The 22,843-nt window shown below is 40.4% G+C and overlaps 1 protein-coding gene across 1 annotated transcript in view; it reads left to right on the forward strand.

The window, feature by feature from the left end:
- Window positions 1-22,000, forward strand: part of LOC109927343 (teneurin-1-like) — a 141,338-nt gene extending 119,338 nt beyond the window's left edge. Inside the window, exons 20-21 of the mRNA XM_048605297.1 lie at window positions 20,363-20,505; window positions 21,022-22,000. Of these exons, the coding sequence (XP_048461254.1) occupies window positions 20,363-20,505; window positions 21,022-21,774 (896 nt within the window). The 3' untranslated portion in view covers window positions 21,775-22,000. The remainder of the gene's footprint in view (window positions 1-20,362; window positions 20,506-21,021) is intronic.
- The last annotated feature ends 843 nt before the right edge of the window (window positions 22,001-22,843 follow it).

The following is a 22,843-nucleotide window of genomic DNA, read 5'->3' on the forward strand; positions in this document are numbered from 1 at the left end:
GCTGTGTTCATCCAGCTCTACACCTTGTTATAACAAAAAGCATGGACAAGGTTTCTGTACTTACAAGAATAACAAGAACCTATTTATTACAAATACATAGATTCTAACCAGAAATAAATAATTATTAATTCCCTCTATATAACTCAATTAGTTAAAATTCTAAACGTCTTATAAGCTCCCCCTCTATCCACATACACAAACACAGGCAAGCAAGTGGGAAGAGGAAACAAAAAAATGGAGAAACCATTCAATAACACCAATTCTCAGGATACAAAGGAGTGTTCCTTTTGTTTCCCATTCAGTTCTCAGATCTTTTCCTTCAGATTCTCTCTATTCTTCACAGGAGTGACTGGTTCGTGAATTACAAAGTTTCTAACTTGTTGGTTAAAAACAACAACTTACAGCAACTGGTTAAAGAAAACAAATTGTCTTTCTTCAGGTTTTAGGTTTCTTGGTAGAGAGAAAGAGACAGAGCATCCATCCTTTCAGCAGTCCAAAGATCTCTGCCAGTACTATTCAAACCCAGAAGCTATTCTGCTATTCAAGAACCAATCAGATTGTTGCTGTCAGGCAGATGGCCTTTAACATCCACAATTGGTCACAACTCCAAAAACAAATCAGCAATCTGTTGTTGACCAAATCTCAATTTATTTATACTCCCTGGTACTGATCCAGCTAAAGTATTTTTTCCCACAGCTCAAACAAAGTGCCAGTGTAAAGGCAACTTGCAATACGTTTCAATAACTTGTTTCTTAAAACTGCAGCAATTCCTTCCAAAATTCTTGGTCTTTTAAAACAGTTCCTTTCCCAATTCAGTCCATAATCAAAAATGAAGTAAAATGAAAAGATACAGTATTTGCACAGTTGTGAGTATGTCACATTTGAAATCCTCAAACTGACTTTCCAAAATGATCAGTGCAGGAAATCTTAGCCTTCAGAACATTAAAAATCCTATGTAATCTGCAAATAGCATTTCAGAAGACTGAATAGCTTCTGCCTTAAATTACTTTTACATAGTCACAAAATAGATTTGGGTGACAAAGCTAGACTGGATCTTGGATTGTAGAAGGGTTTGGTGACCAAAGAATGATGAAAATAGCTTACAAATAATAAAAAAGGAAATAGGAGTTTTCATAAGCATATAAACTAAAAAGAATTGTTCACTAATGAGAGCAATATTGTCCAAGAAATGAGAAACTACCAGCTTCCAGCCCTAAATTTAGCAAGAAGCTAAAGCTGGCCAGTGGGTTAGACCATAATGTCAGATGGAAGGGGCTGAAGGAAAAGTTACATCAAACTCTGTGACAGATGAAAGGGAGTGATAGCACAGAAGAAGTTTGAACTTTCCTTCAGGGGCCTAGAACATTTCCTCAGAGCCCAGAAAAAAGATTTTAAGAAGTTAGAAAATCTAATTACCTCAATCATTTCCAGTGCCGGCACTGTTGGGAAAGCCATTTATTGAGTAAGACCTAATGCTGTGGCTAAGGCCTGAGACTGGAATAAACCAGTGGATGGAGCAACTATATCATTATGTTCCTGCATATTTTGGGGTTCAAATTGAGCTCAAACTTTGTTATAGCTAAAAACTATAACTTCTGGAATGCTTCAGTTAAAATATTTCTAGGAACTGGAAAATAAGTTTCAGTACCTCTTTTGTTCGCTTGTGGCATGTGAGCATCACAGGCTGGTTGGCCAGCATTTATCACCCATCTGTGGTTGCCTTTGAAAAGTGATGGCGAGCTGCCTTCTTGAACCACTGCAGTCTTTGTGCTTCAAGTCAACCCACAATGCCATTAGGGAGGGAATTCCAGGATTCTGACCCAACAACATTTAAGGAATGGTGATATGTTTCCAAGTCAGAATGGTGAGTGGCTTAGAGAGGAATTTGCAGCTGATGGTATTCCTGTGTACCTGCTGTGCTTGTGCTTCTAGATGGAAGGGTTTGGAAGGTGTTGTCTGAAGATCTTGGGCAAATTTCTGCAATGCATCTTGTAGATGGTACACACTACTACTACTGAGTGTCGGTGGCGGAGGAAGTGAATACTTGTGGATGTAGGAGCAATCAATTGGGCAGCTTTGTCCCGAGTGGTGTCAAGCTCCTTATAAGTTGTTGAAGTTGCACCAATTTAGTCAAGTTGGGAGTATTCCATCACACTCCTGACTTGTGCCTTGTAGATGGTGAACAGGCTTTGGGGAGTCAGGAGGCGAGTTACTTGCCACAGTATTCTTAGCCACTGACCTGCTCTTTTAGCCACTCTGTTTATGTGGTAAGTCAGTTGGGTTTCTGGTCAATGTTAATCCCCAGGATTTTGGTAGCACTATTGATGACACCTTCCATCACTGTATTGATGATCAAGAGTAGGCTGATGGGGCAGTAATTAGCTGGGATGGATTTGTCCTGCTTTTTGTGTACCGGGCATCAGCAATTTCCCACATTGTCAGGTAGATGCCAGCATTGTAACTGTACTAGAAGAGCTTGCTTAGGGGAGCATCAAGTTCTGGAGCACAAATCTTCAGTTCTATTGCCAGAATGTTGTCAGGGCCCAGTGTTTCCATGTTTCTTGATATCACATGGAGTTAGTCAAATGGGCTGAAGAATGGTATATGTGATAATGGGGAGTACTGGAGAAGGCTGAAATGAATTGCCCACTCAGTATTTTTTGCTGGCTATTGCTGCAAATGTTTCAGCCTATCTTTTACATTGATGTGCTATGCTCTTCCATCATTGAGGATGGGGATATTTGTGGAGCCTCCCCCTCCAGTGAGTTGGTTAATTGTCCACCACCATTCGCAACTGGATGTGACAGGAATGCAGAGCTTTGATCTGATCTGTTGTTTGTGGAGTCAGTTAGCTCTGCCCATCACTTACGGCTTATGTTGTTTGGCACACCTATTTGGTTGCTTCACCAGATTGACGCCTCAATTTTAGGTATGCCTGGGGCTGCTCCTGGCATGCCCTCCTGTACTGTCGATTGAACCATGGTTGATCCCCTGACTTGACTTCTACCTGCATACCTATATGGAAGTCCTAGGGTTCTCCCTTGCCTTTTCACAGTCAACCATCCTTGAGATGAGTACACATTTGATTCCACTTTTTCCTGGCAGCTCCGAGTGATTGACATCTATTCCTGTAGTTCGTAAAATTTGAAGAATTGTTGAAACCCACGTTGAATGATCATAGTCTTTGCTCACTTTGTACATTTCCCAAAAGACTGTATCTATTCTGAACATCACAACTAGTGATGCAATCCACCTGCATGCATAGGAACATAGGTCAGCAATGCCTTGTCACTGCAAAGCCACAAAACCACAGCTCCCAGGGACTTCATCTGTGATTTTTAGGTTAAAGTTATTTTCTGGGGTGTGTGGTCTATTTAACAAGCTTCTGGGGCTGCCCAGTCCAACGACTCCCTCTGCCTAGCCAAATCATTGATCTGACAAATGAATGGCTGTCTATCACCACTGCACAGGCTCAAAAGACTGCTGAACACTGCGCCTATGCATTGCCTTCCACGGTGAATGACTCCCAGGAGGTAGGGAGCAACTCCACAACAACTACACCCCTCAATCCATCCAGTCTCTTCACCAACTCAGCATCATGTAGCAGCCATCATGAATGCTGTCTGCACGTATACATGTGCTGAGGTAACTGTGCGAGGAAGGGGGTGATATCAGTGATACACGCACAGTCTTTTCCTGCATCTGGCAGGGTGCCATTTTGGCAGCCACTTTGGGGTTTGGAGTTATCACTCCAATTTCAGAAATAGTATTGTGTCTGGGTTGATATATCAATCTGCAGCATTTCGACATAATTCATGAATAAGAAAAAGGTGAGTAAAAGGATAATAAGTTGCATCCAAATATAAACAAATGCGGCAATTTTTTAAAAAGTCAAGCTTTCAGTCCTGTGGGAGAGCTAACATGTTGACTAAGATGTACATGTAACTCTAGGTATTAATGCCCAAGCAGATGCATTTGGTGAAGGGGTGAACGTGTAGCATAGTTCAGGAGCCCAGCACAACACCTTCCCACCCATCCTGAGTTCACTCTCATGTTAGAGACGGTGGATGAATAATAAAACCAACAGCCTACCCACTAAACATCAATACATATTTAAGGGTTAATTGAGCTTAAAAACTCAACTGACGCCGATAATACATTGCCTGTGCCATAACATAGTTGCCACGGACAGACAGTGGGCGTGAGACTCCCTTTAGCTCTGAAGAGTTTGAAAAGGCGCAAACAATCAGGCCCTTCGGGACAATTCTCCCCTTGCACCCACCCCCTCCAACCCCCGCATGGTCACTGGCCTGAGAAGATCGTATGCCATTATTTCATATCCAGGCATCTTTTAAATTCCACCCAAAATGCCAAAAGAAAGGTTGCCCAAAGGCTGGCCTTATTCTGGAATCCATCAGACCTTGTCTATGGGTCTGCCTGCAGTCGCAGAAGTACCCACGATGGAGCTCTGGCCCTGCCAGGACTGCTGGAGATGCTGAAGATGATTAGCCAGAAGACCCAGAGAGTGGCATTTCCTCCCAGTCGGGGTGAAAGTGTGCCCATAGCACTCTATGGCCACAAAGCAGGCTTGTTTTTGACATGTCAGCTCACCACCAACTTTTCTTCAGGGGAGGGAAGGATTCAAACTGTCTGCCCTTGTTCTGTTTAATTGTCTGTTATTCGTAATTTAATTTGATGTCTTTTGAAGAATATATACAATAAAAGCTTTGATATACAAGCTTAACGAAAGGGAACTATTTAGTTTTCACATCATGCACAGCAGGTTGGATGGATTTTTTAAAAACAATATGCAATGTTTATGAATGGATAAAAGTTAAACCTTTCTTAAAAATGATTCAAACAGATATTGCCATCATTCTGACTGATTCTAGTCAAATCAAAATGAATGTAGGCAGTACTAAAAGTGAGTTTTATTAATAATTTATTGTATTTTCAAGAATACAAAGATATCACATCAATCAAACATCCCCAAAGACACATGCAATACGCAACAATCTATCAAGTGTCCTGATGGTTAAATGAAGTTTTCTCCCATTCTAACCCATGATCAAAGAATTGGTAGAGTCGCCACAACAGGAAATTAATGGATAAAAGCAAGGCACCTAAACCTATTATCCAAAGTAGTTTTACGTCAAGAAAGCAGTCAATAATCTGAAAGAAACTTAACTTTATAACATTTCCTATCAATTCAAAAAACTTCTTCAGTCTTTATATTTTTATTTGAGCGTGTCTATTGAAAATGAAGATTCTTGTCTTGAGCTATCTCTATCAATTGAACTTTTCTCTGGGAAATGAATGAAATACAAGCTGCTACATACTGGCAGTGTAATGGCCATTGTACTGGACTTAAAATTTAGGTACTGTGAGTTCAAATTCCGCAGTAGTACATTTAAAGCTGAATGCAGTAATGCTGTAAATCTGGTAGTTTGTCAACCAGCATGTTACAATCTCAAAGACAGTGGTGGGAGTGGATGTTACTCTTTCTACTTGTTTCATACCTACAGTAGTTTTTTTAAAAAAAATAGATATTAATTACATTTTTTGGTTCCACTTGTGGTACTTGTCTGCATACTACCTTGATGTTGGTGCAGATAAAAGGAGTCATTCTGCACCTAGATGGAAATATTTTGCAAGAACATTGGCTTTAATGCTGGAGGAAATTATAGAGTTGGGGCAGGACATTGAGGTATTTATAAGCAAGAATCAGAACTTAATGTTGAAGTGTTGCTTAACAAATGAGCGAATACAGGTAGTGAGCACTGGAATGATAGATGAATGGACATGGTGCAAGTTAGGTCATAAACAGCAAGGATTTGGTGAGCCTAAATTTATGGAACTATGAATGTAGAAGGCCAACAAGAAGTGCTTACCGCCAAACCTAGGGCTCACAAAGACATTGATGAGGGTCTCAGCAGCAGAACCCAAGGCAAGGTTGGCTGCAGGCAATGTTACAGCGATGGAAATAGGCAGTCTCAGTGATGATATGGATATGAGTTCAAAATATTATCTCAGTGTCAAATACGAGACCTCAGTAAGATCAATAAATTCCATTCTGGAGCAATGTGAGGTCCTCCTCCAATGCATACAATTGGAAGAGTTCATCTCTAGCAGAAGTGCCATAAATTTCAGGCTGATGTCCATGTCCTTGTAAAGAGTTGTGACCTACATGGAACATGAAACTGTCCAGCATTCAAGTTCTTTCTTACCAATGACTGCACACTCAGACTGCTATCTTAAGCAGAATTGAGAAAGGCCTCATTTAGCCATGAGCAAAGAATTCATAGACTCCCCACCACAGGAAATTAATGGATAAAAGCAAAGCATCCAAACCTATTTTCTTGTTATCCAAAGTAGTTTTATGTCAGGAAAGCAGTCATTAATTTGCAGGAAAGTGGTCTCCATCTCTTGGATAGCAATGAAGTAGGGGTGGAGATCAGCTGGAGGATGAAGGAAGGGTACATTAAAGTGGGAACTCAAAATACTTCTTCTTATCATCCTTGCCCACTTGCCCATGCTTGGAACTGACCATTCTGAATATCCCTGACATCTGAGAACTGCGCCATCCTTGCTGCATTGGGCTTATCTAACTCATTCAACTCTTGCAACTCTGAAGATATGGAGTAATGATCATCACCCTCCTCTGTTGCTCCCATCCTCTCTGCTGCATTATGTTGTGCAGACCACAGCAAGCCATGATCATTTGGAAACCTTTGCTGCCAATAGTGAACGCACCCCACAGATCTGACCAAATACCTGAATCACCTCGCCAGCATCTTGGTTGTTTCCTCAATGACAACTCTTGTGCTCGTGTAGCTTTCATTTCCGTGTACTGACACTTTGAAAGTCATCAGCCAGTTCATTAGAGCATAAACCTTGTCTCTAAGGGGTCACTTGTTGTCTGTACCTGGAGCTGCAGATCTCTGTGATTGACCTGACATTTTCCTTTCAATTTCATGGGAAGTGGGCAATGTCGGTCAATCCTAATTGCCCTTGAGAAAATGTTGGTGAGTTGGTACTTGAACTGTTACAGTCCTTATGGTGTAGGTATATCCAATGTTATTTAGAAGGAAGTTCGAGGATTTTGACCCAGCAACACTGATAGAACATTAGAGGTCAGGATGGCGTATAGTTTGGAGGGGAATTTGGAGATGCTAACGCTCCTATTTATCTGCTACCTTTGTCCTTCAGGGAGTTGAAGTCACGATTTGGAAGTTGCTTTTGAAGAATCCATGATGAGTGCTGTAATTCATTTTGTAGATGGTTCACACTGCTATGACTTTGTGATGGGAGTGATTTTTCTTTCATATGACCAAGGTGGTAATCAAGTGTCCTGGAAGGTGTCTCATTTCTTGAGTGTTGGAAATGTGCTCACCCAGATAAGTGGAAATTATTCCATCACACTCCTGACTTTTGCCTCGTAAATGGTAAATAGTCTTTGGAAGTCAGGAAGTTAGTTATGTTACAGATTAGGCCAAACCCTCTCATAATATATATTGAAGGTATCCTAAGACCTAAGACTTTAAAGGTAAGTGTAAGGTGTTGCATTCCAGATGTAATTCGATTGGTCAAACTACTTGACTTTAAGCAAAGCACACTTTATTTTTACAGACAACGTGACCCCTTGGAGACAAGGGTTACTGTCTAATGGACTGGTTGATGATTTTCAATGTGCCATAACATTAGCATCCAGAACAGGGAAAACAAAAGCTACATGAGCACAAGAGTTGTCATTCGGAAACCATTGAGATGCTGATGAGGTGATTCAGGTGCCTGGTCTGATCTGTTAAAATACAGTCAAAATAAAAATATAAGAAAAGAATGGGCTTAACTGTAACACTAGTGAAATGCTTAACACAATAACTGATATATTAACTATTACTAATTAATTGTTCCAACATGGTAACATCCCATAAACACACCCTTGGCAAAGGCAAATTCAGGAAAATAGATTGTCTCACATGTAATTCTATCAACAGGAAGAGAACACCAGCTTTTAGCTGTAACAGAGAGAGGAATAAGAGTTTTCACATCCAGCTTCCTGGTTCTGTGGGAGCCTGACCCCACCCATTCAGACTGCTTCTATTGTACCAACTTTAAAAAAAATGCCTCAGAAGCTCTACTTTATTGACTTTGAGCAGACCTCTCAGCATCTCTGTCTGAACCTTGCTTCATTAAAAAAAAAGTAGGACATAATATATCTCTCAAAGCCACAGTATCATCACAGTTACTTGTCACAGTGATTTCCAAGCCTCTGACCTCTGTTTGTTGCCACAGTGTTAGTGTGACTGGACAATTCAGTTTATAGGCTTAGAAACTGATAAATCTTTATAGCATAGAATGATGCCATTTAGCCCATCATGTTGACACAGTCAACAAAGATCTGACTGCACAAAATACTGCTCAAAGGCTTTGAGAGTTTCTCACTTAACCAGCATTTGAGTTCCAGACTCCCATCACAGTCTGAGGAAAATGTTTTTGGCTCAACTCTCCTCTTAGCCTTCTACTTTAAATATTTTCCTTGGTTATTGGACTGCTCAGTATCCGTGGAGGCACAAATGGCACTATATGTTGCGCAATCATTAATGCAAAAGCAGCTGAAAATTGTTTGATTTATCATACTACACTGTAGTGATGTCCTGGGATTGAAAACATTGATCTCCAATAACTATAGCATTTGTCCTTTGTGTCAGATATGCCTCCAACCAGTGAAAAGATTTCCTCCTGATTCTCTTTTACTCCAGCAACTAGCATTGATTGGCTGCTCAGAGATAGCAAGAACTGCAGATGCTAGAGTTGGAGTCAATACAGTGTGAAGCTGGAGAAACCCAGCAGGTCAGGCAGCATCAGAGGAACAGCAAGGACACTTTGCACACAGAGTCTGGTACCCAGCTCACAGTTTGATCTCGGCAACATCTCAATGTTGCTTGCTTGATCTCTTAGTGCTTACTTACTTAGCATCAGCTGCAGATTTGCTGCATCCATGCCTTGAATTTCTTGCCATACCATGCCTGTTAGCATGTCGGCGCTTCAGCAGAGCCTCGAGGTTGTCAGTATTACAGCCAACACATATTTAATCTCCCAAATAACCAGATTGGAAAATAGGTGAGAGTGTGTCCTCTGTCCGGTCTTGGGGGCCCACTGTCCCTCGGGGGTTCTTCATACCGTCAGTCATGGGCACTGTCCACACATAACGCAGGGTCTTGGCCACAGTTAACCATCTGCTCAGGCTGGTCATGGTCAGGAGATCTGTCCAGTGATAGCCTGGGCAATGATCAGTCTGTAAGACTATCACAACCATCAGGGGAATTGCATATCATCAGCTTGGGAACTGCAAAGACAGCAGTGAGGGGCCTAATCAATCATGTCTCACTCTTCAAAGTCAATCAGGTACTGGGAGTGAATGCAATTGTGGTGGTCTGTGCACTGACTGTTGTGTAGGGTGCAAGGAGCGAGTGGTTTTGGGGCAAAACGAGATCACTTACCAACAGGGGGTGGGGTGGTCAAGGCTATTGGGGGAGAGGGGAAAAACAGAAGCAGATGTTAAAGTGAGAGCAAGGACAGTGACAGGGGAAGCTCAGAGTTTAAAAGGGGAAGGCAGAACAACATTGGAAGGTATGGTAGGGTCCTGGAGGGATAGCAGTTACCACCACTGTGGCCTCCAGTGGGGAGTATAGAGGACTAGAGTGAGCAAAATTGAGGTGTGATACCAGGGCTTAGGGCAGGAAGGTCAGTTGTAGGTAAAATTAAGTAAGGTGGGGGGAATAGGTGAAAATGGACTGTTGGGCCAGTGTGAGATTAAAGGGGGCATGGAGGCCCTGGGGCATTACCTGATGACGAGGTGGAGCCCAGTGCTGATGGTGTCCACCACAAGTTCATTTCTTGTTACTGACTGCAACTAGAAAATGGCTGGGACAAGCTGGGCAGGGTCACTGTGAGTTTGAGTTTGGTAAGGCACAATAAGAGATCTCATTTGACCTCACAATGCCATCATTGCCCCTAGACTGGCACAGGGCTGGCATCGTGACAGTGTCTTGAGTATCTTGCACAGATATCAATGTGATTTTTCGGTGGCAACTGAACATTGATGGAGTGAGGTCGGTTTTCTTTGATGAGTTTTCTAAATGCTCTGACGATATCTTGATTGTGTCATTCTCTATGCAGGCTTTCTCATTCTAACTAGTATCACAAGGTGGTTAAGTGCATAGCTGGTGCTGGTAAATATGGCAACAGTCACCTAGGAGATGCACTCATACACTACAGATTGTGAAATTGTACAAGTATTTCATGCATGTACCTGAAAGGAGTCTGAGATGGAAAAATTAAGTGTTGGGACAGCCTTGTAAAGCACAGCAATTTAGGAAGGACGTTCCTAGAGCTCAGTGCCATAGCAGCTGAAGGTAAAGGAACGAATGGTGGTGTAATTGAAATCAGAGATATTCATGAGATCAGACCAGAGGATCAAAGACATTTTGGAGGAGGTTGCAGAGATTGATCAAAAGGAAGGATTTGTAAACAAGGATGAAAATTCTTAAGTTATTGCAGAGTTCATCTGGGAGCCATGTTGGTAAGTGAACTCTAAGGTGACATGTGAACAGGGGCAGATATGGGCTATAGAGGGTTTTGGCTAGCCCCAGGTTGCAAAGTAATTAGGAGGACAGCCAGGACAGATTGGAATAGTTGAGCTCAGAAGTTTTAAAAAAGGTATTGATCAAGGTTTCAGCAGCAGATAACCTAAGGTGGGTTGAACACTTCTGATCATTTTGAAGGTGGAAGTGAGCAGCTTTGGTGATAAATCAACTTTATGCTTAGAATTGCATCATCACAACCAAGGTTGCAAATTGTCCAGTTCCAACCTGGATAGTTCCAATTGAGATACATAAGGTTGGTGGCAAGGAAACCGAGCTAATGGCAAAGGTCCTATATTTGACAAAGTCACCATAATCTGGATTTTTGGCATTTACCAAAATAGCTTGCTAAACACCTCACAACTCCAAAGTTGGACGCTTTGGAAGCTATTTAAGCATACAAAATATAGGCCCTCTATGGTTGAATTTCTTAATCATAGAGTTTATCTAATAATTATAATGCTGTACAATGACTATGCTTTTTCTTTAACTGTTAATACAGACAGAAAGTTAAACATCTTTTGAGTTACTGTTTTGTTCTCAACTTTCTGATAAACGTTCCTGGGTGACTGATTGTTTTAATGCCTGAACGACATTCTTATTTCAGATGTGTCAGATTTATGAATATTTCATTTTTAAAAGCTGTTCAGGTTGTTGAAGACTACCAGGCAAACTGACAGATAATTTTACTGAAAAGGCTGTACATTTATATAATGAAGTAATTTTCATTCAGTGTCATAGTTTGATGCACTGAATTCAATCAGTGTGAAATTAGAAAGCAATTGGCTACACTCAGACAGTTGCAACCACCATTACTAATCTGTTTCAAAGAAAAGTGCTATTTTAGCAGTAAACTATTCATCATTTCTTTGCAGGGACAATAAATGATAATTTGCTCCAGATGTATAAAGTGTAGGTAATCTCAGGAAGATGCTTTCCAAAAATCTCCCTGCGCTACATGGCATTAGCATAGAATTTTGACTTCTTACTGCTGCCACTTCTAGTTGTGTGGTAGGATCTTTAAATTGGAAAATGTTGCGTGGCAGCTGAAGATAATATTCAGATGGTAAATGCCAACAATGTCATGAAAGACAGGAACCAAATAGAACATATTCCGCAGCAATAAAGATATAATATTCTCTCTCAGATAACATCATTAAATACAGAACTGAAGCTTTCTTTGGAGAATTATGAAAAAGGATGAGCGGCTGCATTTTGAATGCACCTGTTGTCGGCCTTACCAGAAATCATTAACCTAAGGCTTTGAGCAATTGAAAGCTAACAAACAGAACAGTGAATGAGTGAGGCAGTACAATATTGTCTGATGACAGCATACCCAAAAGGGCTTAGCTGCCATGATTCACAACATAATTAAAAGACCCTGACTGAGATCATGCTTTACACAACTGACAGATGGTCAATGTTCTAAATATAGAAAAACAAGGTCCTCAAATGATTTGCAGGCTAAAGACTTCTTAAAGAGAAATGCCATTCAAAAGTAAATAAGACTGAACTTGTTTGTGGTTGGGAACTGAGAAGTGGAAGAGAAATCATGCAGTATGTCAAGTACAGATGACATGTTGCTGTGAGCAACTTGTTATCACTCAAACCTGCTCAGAAATGAGCACTGTCACTTCCTCTGAGACTTTCTGTGCAAAAGTATGTTCAAAACCTTATGTTACATGTTCTGAATGTAAAGTTTCCAGGATACGCCACAGGATGTTAACTTGTACTATGTCACAGTGACATCATAACTTGGTGGTGTGGGAAATTCTCAATCAAGTGTGAAATGTGCTTTAAAACATAGGCTGTAAGTTTGCACAAGTTCATTGTCTTCATCACTTTGACTAAATCATTTAAGGTTAGCATCACCTCTAAAATTTTAACCAGAGATGTTTCATATGAATGCATGAAGTATTCATACACACACCGTGCATTTTGAGAATCAAACACAATTCATGCTGTAAGAAACAGGAACTGCTGAAAATACGCAGCATGTCAGGTAGCAACTACTGAGAAACAATAGTAATGGACTAAAGAGTTAGTAGGAACTGCCGATGCTGGTGTCTGAGATAATGAAGTGTGGAGCTGGAGAAACATAATAGGCCAGGCAGCATCAGACGAGCAGGTAAGCCGATGTTTTGTGTCTGAAGCCTTCTTCAGAAAAAGGGTCCTTCTGAAGAAGGGTCCAGACCCAAAACATCAGCTTTCCTGCTCCTTTGTTGCTGCCTGGCCTGCTGTGTTCCTCCAGCTCCACACCTTGTTATCTAGTAATGGACTAAATCTTGATAACCCTTTCTATGATAGGTTGAGGGGGGCTGGGGGACAAAATGGGGAGGAAAGGTATTGGTAGGGAGCCCGACATGTTTTGCCAGACTGAGGTCAGTTTCTGGTATCATTCTGGAGGTTGATATTTAATAACTTGCAAAAAGGTTCAGTTGAATAATTTTATCTTTGTTGGTTGCTCACCAACACTTTGCTTATACTATAAATATGCACGTTTGACTTCTCTTTAAGAAATTGCCAAATAAAATGTATGTTCATGTTTTTTGTCTAACACTTCCCTGTTTAAAAGCAAAGAGTAAATTCATCCCAATTTTGAATGTATGAATGTAAACCTATAACAGCATTAAAACAGTAGAAGTGTTACATATTCCGTTTATCATACTGTATCATTTAAATTTCTACATCATACATCCAAAAACTGTTTTTAAAAAATGAACAAAATTCTGAGGACCACGTGGTTTATTCATTTCACATTTGTGAAAATCCGAAGTTGTCTTAGCAATGAGACTTGGTAACCTTAATAAGGTTCACGCCTACTTTGGCAAAAGACTAAAGTTTCATGTTTTACACTGTTTAATTAATCCATCCATCTAAAACAAAGCATACTCTGATTTATTGTGCACCATCCCACATAATATTGCTAGGAATGTTATAAAAACTTTTAATGTGGGTTCACTTTTTGACACAAATTGGCTTGCATTTCTATTAACAAAAATAGTTCCCAATTATTGCCAAATACAGATTCATGTATCATTTTGTGAACAACAGCAAAATAATTTCTCCAACATTTGTCTCTTAAGACATCTTTCCTTAATAAAATGTTTTTCCTTCATCTGTTACCCTATATATTGAGCCTCAACATGCACAGGACCACCTCCTCATGCCTGCCTCATCTGCCTGAACCTAAACTGTTTTCAAGTTAGTCACGGCGATCCTGCTGTTTTCTTCAGGCCAACTCAGAAAAATCCCACTCTTCTCGACAGACTCAGCAAGTGAAAGCTATTACTGCCCACCCTCTGGTGAACTATTCTCATCGTTAATTTGACCTGACTCAATCAGTTCATCATTTCCTTTTAGCATGTTGGACTCACTGTTTCATTTTGCAGCCCACTATCCCAGTGCTATACAACTCCTGTTGCCTCTATCAACACATTATAACATTGGTCCTCACATACCACCTTTATAACTCACCATTGTCTGCCAGAGAGGGTAAAAGATCAAGGAACCAAGATTGCAATGAAATCCAATTTGTTTAACATCTTACCTTCCATTTAATTTTTCTTTTACATTTAATCCAGCTTACATAGAAGCAATTTATTTTATCAGCTTTCCTCTAATTGTTACTTCTTTAACTTTCCTAATTATGTATTTTAATTGTTTATACAAAGTATTTTATGGCACTCATTTTCTTCTATTTGCTCATCTTTAAAAAAAGCTCACAATTTAAACATTCAACCTATTTTTAACTTCAAAACTCATTGCAAAAACTTTAGTTTCCTTCTGTTTTCAATTCGGAAGTGAACTTATTTTATCTTTTTTCCAAAATTAATTCACATTATCCACGACATTGATTCCTTTTATGTATTGTATCTAAGATAGTTAACAGGATGTTATGAGGGTCCAAATGATGTAAGCTGTGGTGAGGATGTGTCCCAAAATTGGGCAGAGTTTTCAGCAAGATCCATTTCAACAAGCAGCTCGGCAAGATTTGTTTTTCTATTCATTCGTGGGATGTGGGCATCGCTGGCTGGCCAGCATTTCTTGCCCATCCCTAGTTGCCCTTGAGAAGGTGGTGGTGAGCTGCCTTCTTGAACCGTTGCAGTCCTCCTGCTGTGGGTTGACCCACAATGCTATTAGGGAGGGAATTCCAGGATTTTGACCCAGCAACAGTGAAGGAACGGCAATATATTTCCAAGTCAAAATGGTGAGTGACTTGGAGGGGAACTTGGAGGTGGTGGTGTTCTCATATATCTGATGCCCTTGTCCTTCTACATGGAAGTGGTTGTGGGTTTGGAAGGTGCTGTCTGAGGATCTTTGGTGAATTTCTGCACTGCATCTTGTAGATAGTACACACTGCTGCTACTGAGCATCGGTGGTGGAGGGAGTGAATGCTTGTGGGTGTAGTGCCAGTCAAGCTGCTTTGTCCTGGATGGTGCCAAGCTTCTTGAGTGTTATTGGGGCTGCACTCATCCTGGCAAGTGGGGAGTATTCCGTCGCACTCCTGACTTGTGCCTTGTAGATGGCGTACAGGCTTTGAGGTGTCCGGAGGTGAGTTACTCGCCGCAGTTTTCCCAGCTTCTGGCCTGCTCTTGTAGCCACTCTATTAATGTGGTGAATCCAGTTGACTTTCTGGTCAATGGTAACCCCCAGGATGTTGATAGCGGGGGATCAGTGATGGTAACACCATTGAATGTCAAGGGACGGTGATTAGATTGTCTCTGTCTCTTATTGGTGATGGTCATAGCCTGGCATTTGTGTGGCGCGAATGTCACTTGCCACTTGTCAGCCCAAGACTGGATATTGTCCAGAACATGGGCTGTTTCACTATCTGAGGAGTCATGAATGGTGCTGAACATTGTGCAATCATTGGTGAACAACCCCACTTCTGACCTTATGATGGAGGGAAGGTCAGTGATGAAGCAGCTGAGGGCCTGGAACACTACCCTGAGGAACTCCTGCAGAGATGTTCCAGAGCTGAGATGATTGACCTCCCACAACCACGACCTTCTTCCTATGTGTCAAATATGACTCAAACCACCGGAGCATTTGCCCCCTGATACCCATTGATTCCAGTTTTGCTAGGGATTCTCACAAGGCAGCAGCAAGTTTCAAATTTATGTTCATTAATGCTTGTTGAAAGTCTTGTAAGTATCCCAACTCACCATAGGTTGTAATTTTACCAAACTTAGCAAAAAACAAGCATTCAGGTAAACTCAACATAGAAACCACAGAAAGCTTACATGACAGCTGCTAGGACCCCTCATGGCACATTTCCAATCCTCTTATAGGACACATGTACACTTCAGTTCTGTAACTTGGACTCCACTGGCAGCTATCATTCTAATGCTCATAGTGCTCACTCACTCTGAGCCTACCCCTGCCTCGCATCGCTTTGTTTGAGGAAGAGTCACCAGACCCAAAATGGTAACTCTGTTTTTTTTTCTTCACAGATGCTGCCAGACCTGCTGAGCATTTCCAACAACTTCTGTTTTTGTTCCTGATTTACAGCATCCGCAGTTCTTTCAGTTTTTATTTTACATCACTTTGCCTGGGCTTTGTGCATTGCCCCCTCAGCTAGAAGTACCAGGCTCATATTACTATTCTCTTGCCATGCCAGTTAACGCAGATACAAAACCAGGAAGCTCGTTGTAGTTGTCTAGCAGGTCTCAATCCAGTGAAAGGGGATAGCCTTCACTCAGGGGCATCCCTGCACAGTATGGCAAGGGCAACTTCCAAAACCAGTCCAGGCCATACTTGGTGTGGTCAGTGTCAGGATCATAAGGAGCCAAATGACATACAGCACACCACCCATTTTGACTCTTCCTGTCCTATTTGGAACTGTTTTGCTCCTGGAATGAGAGAGAGGCGAGCATTACAGAAGATGGAAGTGGGTGGCACAGTTTATTGCTGTTTGTGTGGGTGAGGAGGTGTCCTGAGTGAGTGCGTAGGTGACAGAAAGTGGTACAGCGTTGTTGGCATTGCAGGTTGAGGTGGGTGAGAGACAGTAGAGCAGATGTTGAAGACAAAAGTGAGAATAGTAGAACATGAGCCTTGGTGGCGGGTGGGGGCGGGGTGTGGGGGGGGAGGGGGTGTGGCAGAAAGTGTTCAGTATCAAAGATAGTGTGATTATGAGGTAGCAAAGAGATTTATGCTGGCAGAGTAGAGAATGACATTGACCTTCTTCCTACAGCGCTATGCATTCCTCTCAATAGCTGAGACTGCTATAACTGGGCGGCAGCTGCAGGTTAGGCTAGCATGGTCTGGTGTCATGGGCTCTACTACTGCTCCTGAGGAAGAGAAATTCAGACTCTGCACCACCCTATCCAGCAGGAGCTCTCGGGCCATCCTGCAAATGCGAGCTGATTTCCCTCTGTCTACCTTGTCCAGGACAAATGCCAAGAACTGTGCAGGCCACCTCTCAACAGTCAGCACTAATCTAGGTTCACAATGGCCTTTTAAATAAGACGGTGGTGTCGGAGATGTCAGGCAATTTCAGGATCTCTAGTGAATGGCGAGGAGATCCAGGAAGTGTGCATATTAATACCGGGTGGAAATCAGATGTGAAACTTACCACAATCACTGAAACTCCAATTAATGCAATGAGTTTGCTAAGATATATTGAGAAAATTCATTGGGCTTCGCAGCAAGAAGCATTTCACCACACTCAAAGTGACCACCAATTTGCCAAAACAGCCTAAATTTGAACCCAATCTATCTAATTTCTTAAATCAATTATTCATTCACTGTCACATCTCACCCAATCAGCAAAACATAAGTAAGTAAAAATATATCTCCCTTAGAAATTCATGCGTTCGTTTTTTTTGCATTCAATTATCTGGAGCCTCCATAACTTTGATGATTTCCAGCTCAACAACAATTCCATGAGTACCATTAATCTGGTGCCTGGCAAATCTGTGTCACTTCAAAATACCACACTTGCTGATGTAACTCTGCCAACCATGTGTCAAAATAGCATATGTGTGGTTCAAAATTGTTTTTAAAAATTGCAACACATTCCAACTGCTGTTTTCTTTCTGAGTTTGTTGATAATGAAGCACCCTTTTGAAGGAGGAACTGAGGTTTTACAAGCAGCTGCCAACCTGGACCTCTCATTGCTGCTACATTGACACTGCCCTTAACAGCAGCAATGAGTGAGCATTCAGTTTAAAGAGTGCAGTAACAATACAGGTTCGATGTGCTTGGCTTGTAATCCAGTTTGGAAAGTTAAGAGGTGTTTAAAAGGAATTAGATAGGTTAGAAACAGAAACTTATGTTTTGTGGAGGTAGAACTGAAATACAAGGGCAATTTAAAATAAGAGCTAAATTATTTGGGAGAGGGATCGTAACTGTATGTTCACACATATAATAGTGGAAATTTGGAAACCATTTCCCCAAAAAGCCCTGAATTGTGGCTAAATGCAAAATTTTAGCAATAAGTTCATTGGACTTTCTGTTGGGTAAATTTATTAAATGTTTTGCAGCAAAAACAATTGAGGTACAGATTAGCCATGATCTAATTGAATTATGGATCAGGTTTACAGGACTTAATAGCACACTTTAGTTCCTAATTTCATATCCTCTCCTATTTAGGGCTCTTCCTGAAAGGAAACAGTTGAACAAGTAGAAGACGAAAGAAGTATTATGCGAAGTTTATACTTTCTGTTCTTGAAGGATAGATCAAAGAAAGTAACACTTAAATTTTGGCAACATAGCTATCTTCACTATAATCCCATTAAGCCTCTTAAAAAAGAAATTTGAAGACCAAAAACATACTCTTATATTTTAAAAATTATGTTTTGCATGCATAGCTGTCGTGAAAAAGAGCATGAGTAACAATAGACTTATGAATAAATATTATTCCATCATGTTTCCAGGAAATGTGTGTTATAGCTGCAGGCTTTTGTACCAGAGAGTGTATCAGAGGGAAGTCTGATCAAATCCTCAACTGACGTCCATGCACACGTGCACTTTTGAGGGCACCCAAAAAGTCTTCCCAAGTCGCTTTCATTGTTTTTGAAACATTGAAGTAACCAGATATTGTGTGAGCAATAAAATATATAGAGGTGGAGGTCATGATTTATGAAGTCTTTTCAGCACATATAAAGATATACTTGTGCATTTAGCTGTTACCTGAAAGGTTGCTGCTTTGAGATCATCCAGGAACAAAGGCTCCCCTGTTTCAACCACATCGGCTTTAACTGCCACATGATTCCAGGTTATCAATGTCTGCTTTCTCATTTACATTATGTTTGTTTTATTTGTGGTGCTGGCTTTAGTTGCTATGCTGCTTTAATGAGCTGTTACTAGTCTTGGGAAGAAGCTTACACAGCTGACAGGATGGTTGCTTTGTGATAAAACCAACAGCACAGGCTCAATTTCCATACCAACTGAACTCACCAGGAAGAACCCACCTCCTTCATCTCATCTCTCACCTAACGCATGGTGACCCTTCGATTAAACTCACCACCAGTCGTCTCTCTCTAATGAGAGAGCAGCTGTGGTCCCCTGGGATGAGGGTGACTTTCACTTCATTCTTTTAATTTTGTTAATTACTTTATTAAAGTAGATATTAGTAACAATTGCTTTATTAAAAATGAAATTTTGGGACATTAATGTTATGTAGGCACACGATAGGCAGACATAAAAGTTGCATTCTGTAAATAAATATGAGGAAAAGGATTGTCATCTCGTTTTCTACTTTGATGTCTGGCTTTGGAATGGCTTAGCAGTTTAGCTTATACGAGCAGTAGTTATTTGGGCAAGGCATCAGAGTGCTGATGCTATGTATGGAACCATATCTACACACATAGTTACTGAAGGGTGGAACAAACTAGACGGTAAATTAGGAAAACAGAACTTGGGAAAATAGTTTTGCTGGTCATAGCGTACCGGGAGCACAGTCCTGTGTTTTGGTATGAGCTTCTGCTGTGAATGAAGTTGTCACTTACTCCAAGTGTTCCATAACCTGAGGAAGACATGCAGTTGTCATATGTGAGCAACCTGATGATGAAATGCATTTTGATATCAATATTCTTAGACATTTTTGCATATAAACTGTGGTAGGGTTTTGTATTCATCATGTAAAATGTACAGCCTGAAGAATATTTCATGATAGTCTGTGCCTCCTTATCTCTGTTCCTCATAGATAGTTTACATTAGATAAATTGAGCCGTTCTTTTATGATGTACTATTCATTCTGCATTTTTGTTGATCTATACCTTCTATTTCTCATTTGCATCTTAATCTAATCCCAGCAGGTTTCTATTCTTTCTAATTAGTTTGTAATTTTTCCAGAGATGGACCACATTTTTGGCTGGGTAAACATTGCCAAATTTCACAGAATTGCTGAAGTGTTGCAACACAGAAGGAGATCATTCAGCTGATTGTGTCCACATATTATTTTAGCTAAAAATATCATCCACTTTCTCAAAAACAGTAAAAGTACGTACCTATCAAATTAATTTCCCCCCTATATCATATATGGTTCTTTCCTCTTTGACTCTGTCCTGCAGAGTCAATCTATTTATGGTATGTCAGAAAAAAATTGAAGGAGAGATCTACTGTATACAACACAATCAACAATGTTTAATCATAAGTAATATTGCTTGCTCAGTTGTAATGTACAAAGTCAAATGATGATTTGCAAAGGTGTGCCAAATATGGACCTATGTATTCTTATTTTTTTTCTATTTTATTTTTCTGTTTTCCAGACATTGGAAGTTGGCTGCAGCTTTTTGGGTTCCAGTTGCACAATGTTGTGCCTGGATTTCCAAAGCCAGAAATGAATGTCATGGAAGCAACTTATGAACTTTTGAAAACCCAAACCAGAACACAAAACTGGGATCCCAGCAAGGTATGTTGAGCAAAGTAATTTTCCAACTTTTTAATTACTGTATTTCCCCATTTTTCCCTTCTTTTTATGACAAGCATGAGTCGTAATTCCACTACACCTTCAACACGTTGTTGGTTTATTTCTTTACTCATCCCATTCCCTTTGGCCATACCTCACCATTGTTTTGTAATTTAATCTCTCCTGTTTTATACCCTATCACTAATCTTCCTTTCTTTAATCTTTCATTCTCCCCATCTTCTGAACTCACATTGGGGTTAGGACAGTATTTTTTCTGGTGAATGTCTGTCAGTAACATTGTAAGTTTCGAAAGAATATTTCTTATGTCAGCTGTTTCAAATGAAATCATAAAATTAACCTAAAAGGCAACATTTTTAATATCTGCAGAAATCATGACAAGGAATCTTCCCACTCTCTTCATAATCTCGTAAACACAGTTTCACAAACACAATTGCAGAGGAAATATTTTTCCATTGTCTGTTTATGAGCACTTTATCAGGAGCCATTTTCTTTTCACAGATTGTTTTAGGCATACAGTGTGAATTACAAAAGCAACTCAAAAGCTTCATATCTTTGGAACGTCTGCCCCAGGCATACATAAGGAACCACAAAAACTGTCAAGATAAACGACCAAGCTTTGCTGCAGTCCCTTCAATGTTTGGTAAAGGAGTGAAATTTGCAATTCAGGATGCTAAGGTAACTGCTGACATCATCGGAGTCGCCAGTGATGACAGCAGACGAATAGCTGCTGTTCTGAATGGTGCTGATTATCTGGAGAATCTCCATTTTACTATTGATGGTCGAGATACGCATTACTTTGTGAAGTCAGGGCCCTTGGAAGAAGACCTAGCCATAATTGGGAATACTGGAGGAGGTCGTGTGTTGGAAAATGGAGTCAATGTGACTGTCTCTCAGATGACCTCTGTAGTGAATAGGAGGACTAGAAGGTTTGCAGACATTCAGCTACAGTACGGAGCCCTAAGCTTCAACATTCGTTATGGTGCCACTATCGAAGAAGAAAAAGTCCATGTGTTAGAGATGGCCAGACAGAGAGCTATAGCCCAGGCATGGGCAAAGGAACAGCGCAGGGTGCAAGAAGGGGAGGAGGGTATCAGATCATGGACTGAGGGAGAAAAGCAACAGCTACTCAACAGTGGAAGGGTACAAGGTTATGAAGGGTTTTTTGTATTGTTTGTGGAACAGTATCCCGATCTTTCCGACAGTGCCAACAATATCCAGTTTGTGAGACAGAGTGAAATAGGAAAGAGGTAACGGTGAAGAAACACCTGCCTTTCAGTCACCAAAGACTGCTTGTTTTTAAGACATTTGTTGATTTGCTGTACTCTTTTCTAGAATGATATCCTGTAAATATTGTGATGGAGAAACAAGTCAATTTTCAAGCTGCCTTCAAATGTGATAAAATATGGTATTTTAATAATACCCATGTTTAGCATTCCTTTTAGTGGTTGGTCCACAGATCTGGTCCTCAATAAGTAATACTGGGAAATAGTGGTAAGTCCAGATCAAATATAAATCTATATTATAGTTACAGAGTGCACTAGTAGGGGTTCAGTGCATTCACTAAATACAGTATTTTGTCTCTAATGTACCACTAGAAAAAATGCCAACTGTGTTCTTCATAACAGTTCAGATTCACGTATTTACTGTCACAAAATGATTGTCCAAGGGTGTGTGGCACTATTGAGCTACTTATGTTAGCTAAAGCTATTTCATTTTGATCTTCTTTATTTTTTATTTGATCATGGATGGTCTATAATGCTGTGAACAAGGAAAGTATGTACAGTTGGTGTATAAAGCACAGTACACCTGTTTTAAATTGCTTTTAGTGGTGGGTGTGGTAAAAATCCAAGGTGCATTATTTCCTCAGTAAAACATACCTTTTATTGTTCACCATTAATGCCAGTTATTTTCTAATTTAAATTATTTGATGGTGTAATTGCTAGGTCAATGAGGAATTTGTTTTTCTTTTTCCGGTATAACTGTGGTACCCACAGAATTGTAACTTCTTTACTAACTTTTGTGTAATTAATTTTAAAATGTAATCTTGGCGACATGGCAACAAACATTCGCAGCATATGAAAGACAAGCCAGACAAGCTGTTAGTCTTTTTAATTATGTTGTGAAGTTACTGGTAGACATTATTATTGCCAGCCATTGCGACCTGCTAATTGTTACGTGTTTTCATGTACTGAGTATGCAATCTGCATTCAAGCAAGATACGATGGAAGCTAGTCCTGGATTTGTGGAAACAACTGATTCTGTGTGGAAGTTTATAAATAAACAGAGCACAATGGGTTTGGGTACTAACTTCTGTTCATTT

Source organism: Rhincodon typus, chromosome 14 (assembly GCF_021869965.1).
Source record: "Rhincodon typus isolate 14 chromosome 14, sRhiTyp1.1, whole genome shotgun sequence".
Lineage (NCBI taxonomy): Eukaryota > Metazoa > Chordata > Chondrichthyes > Orectolobiformes > Rhincodontidae > Rhincodon > Rhincodon typus.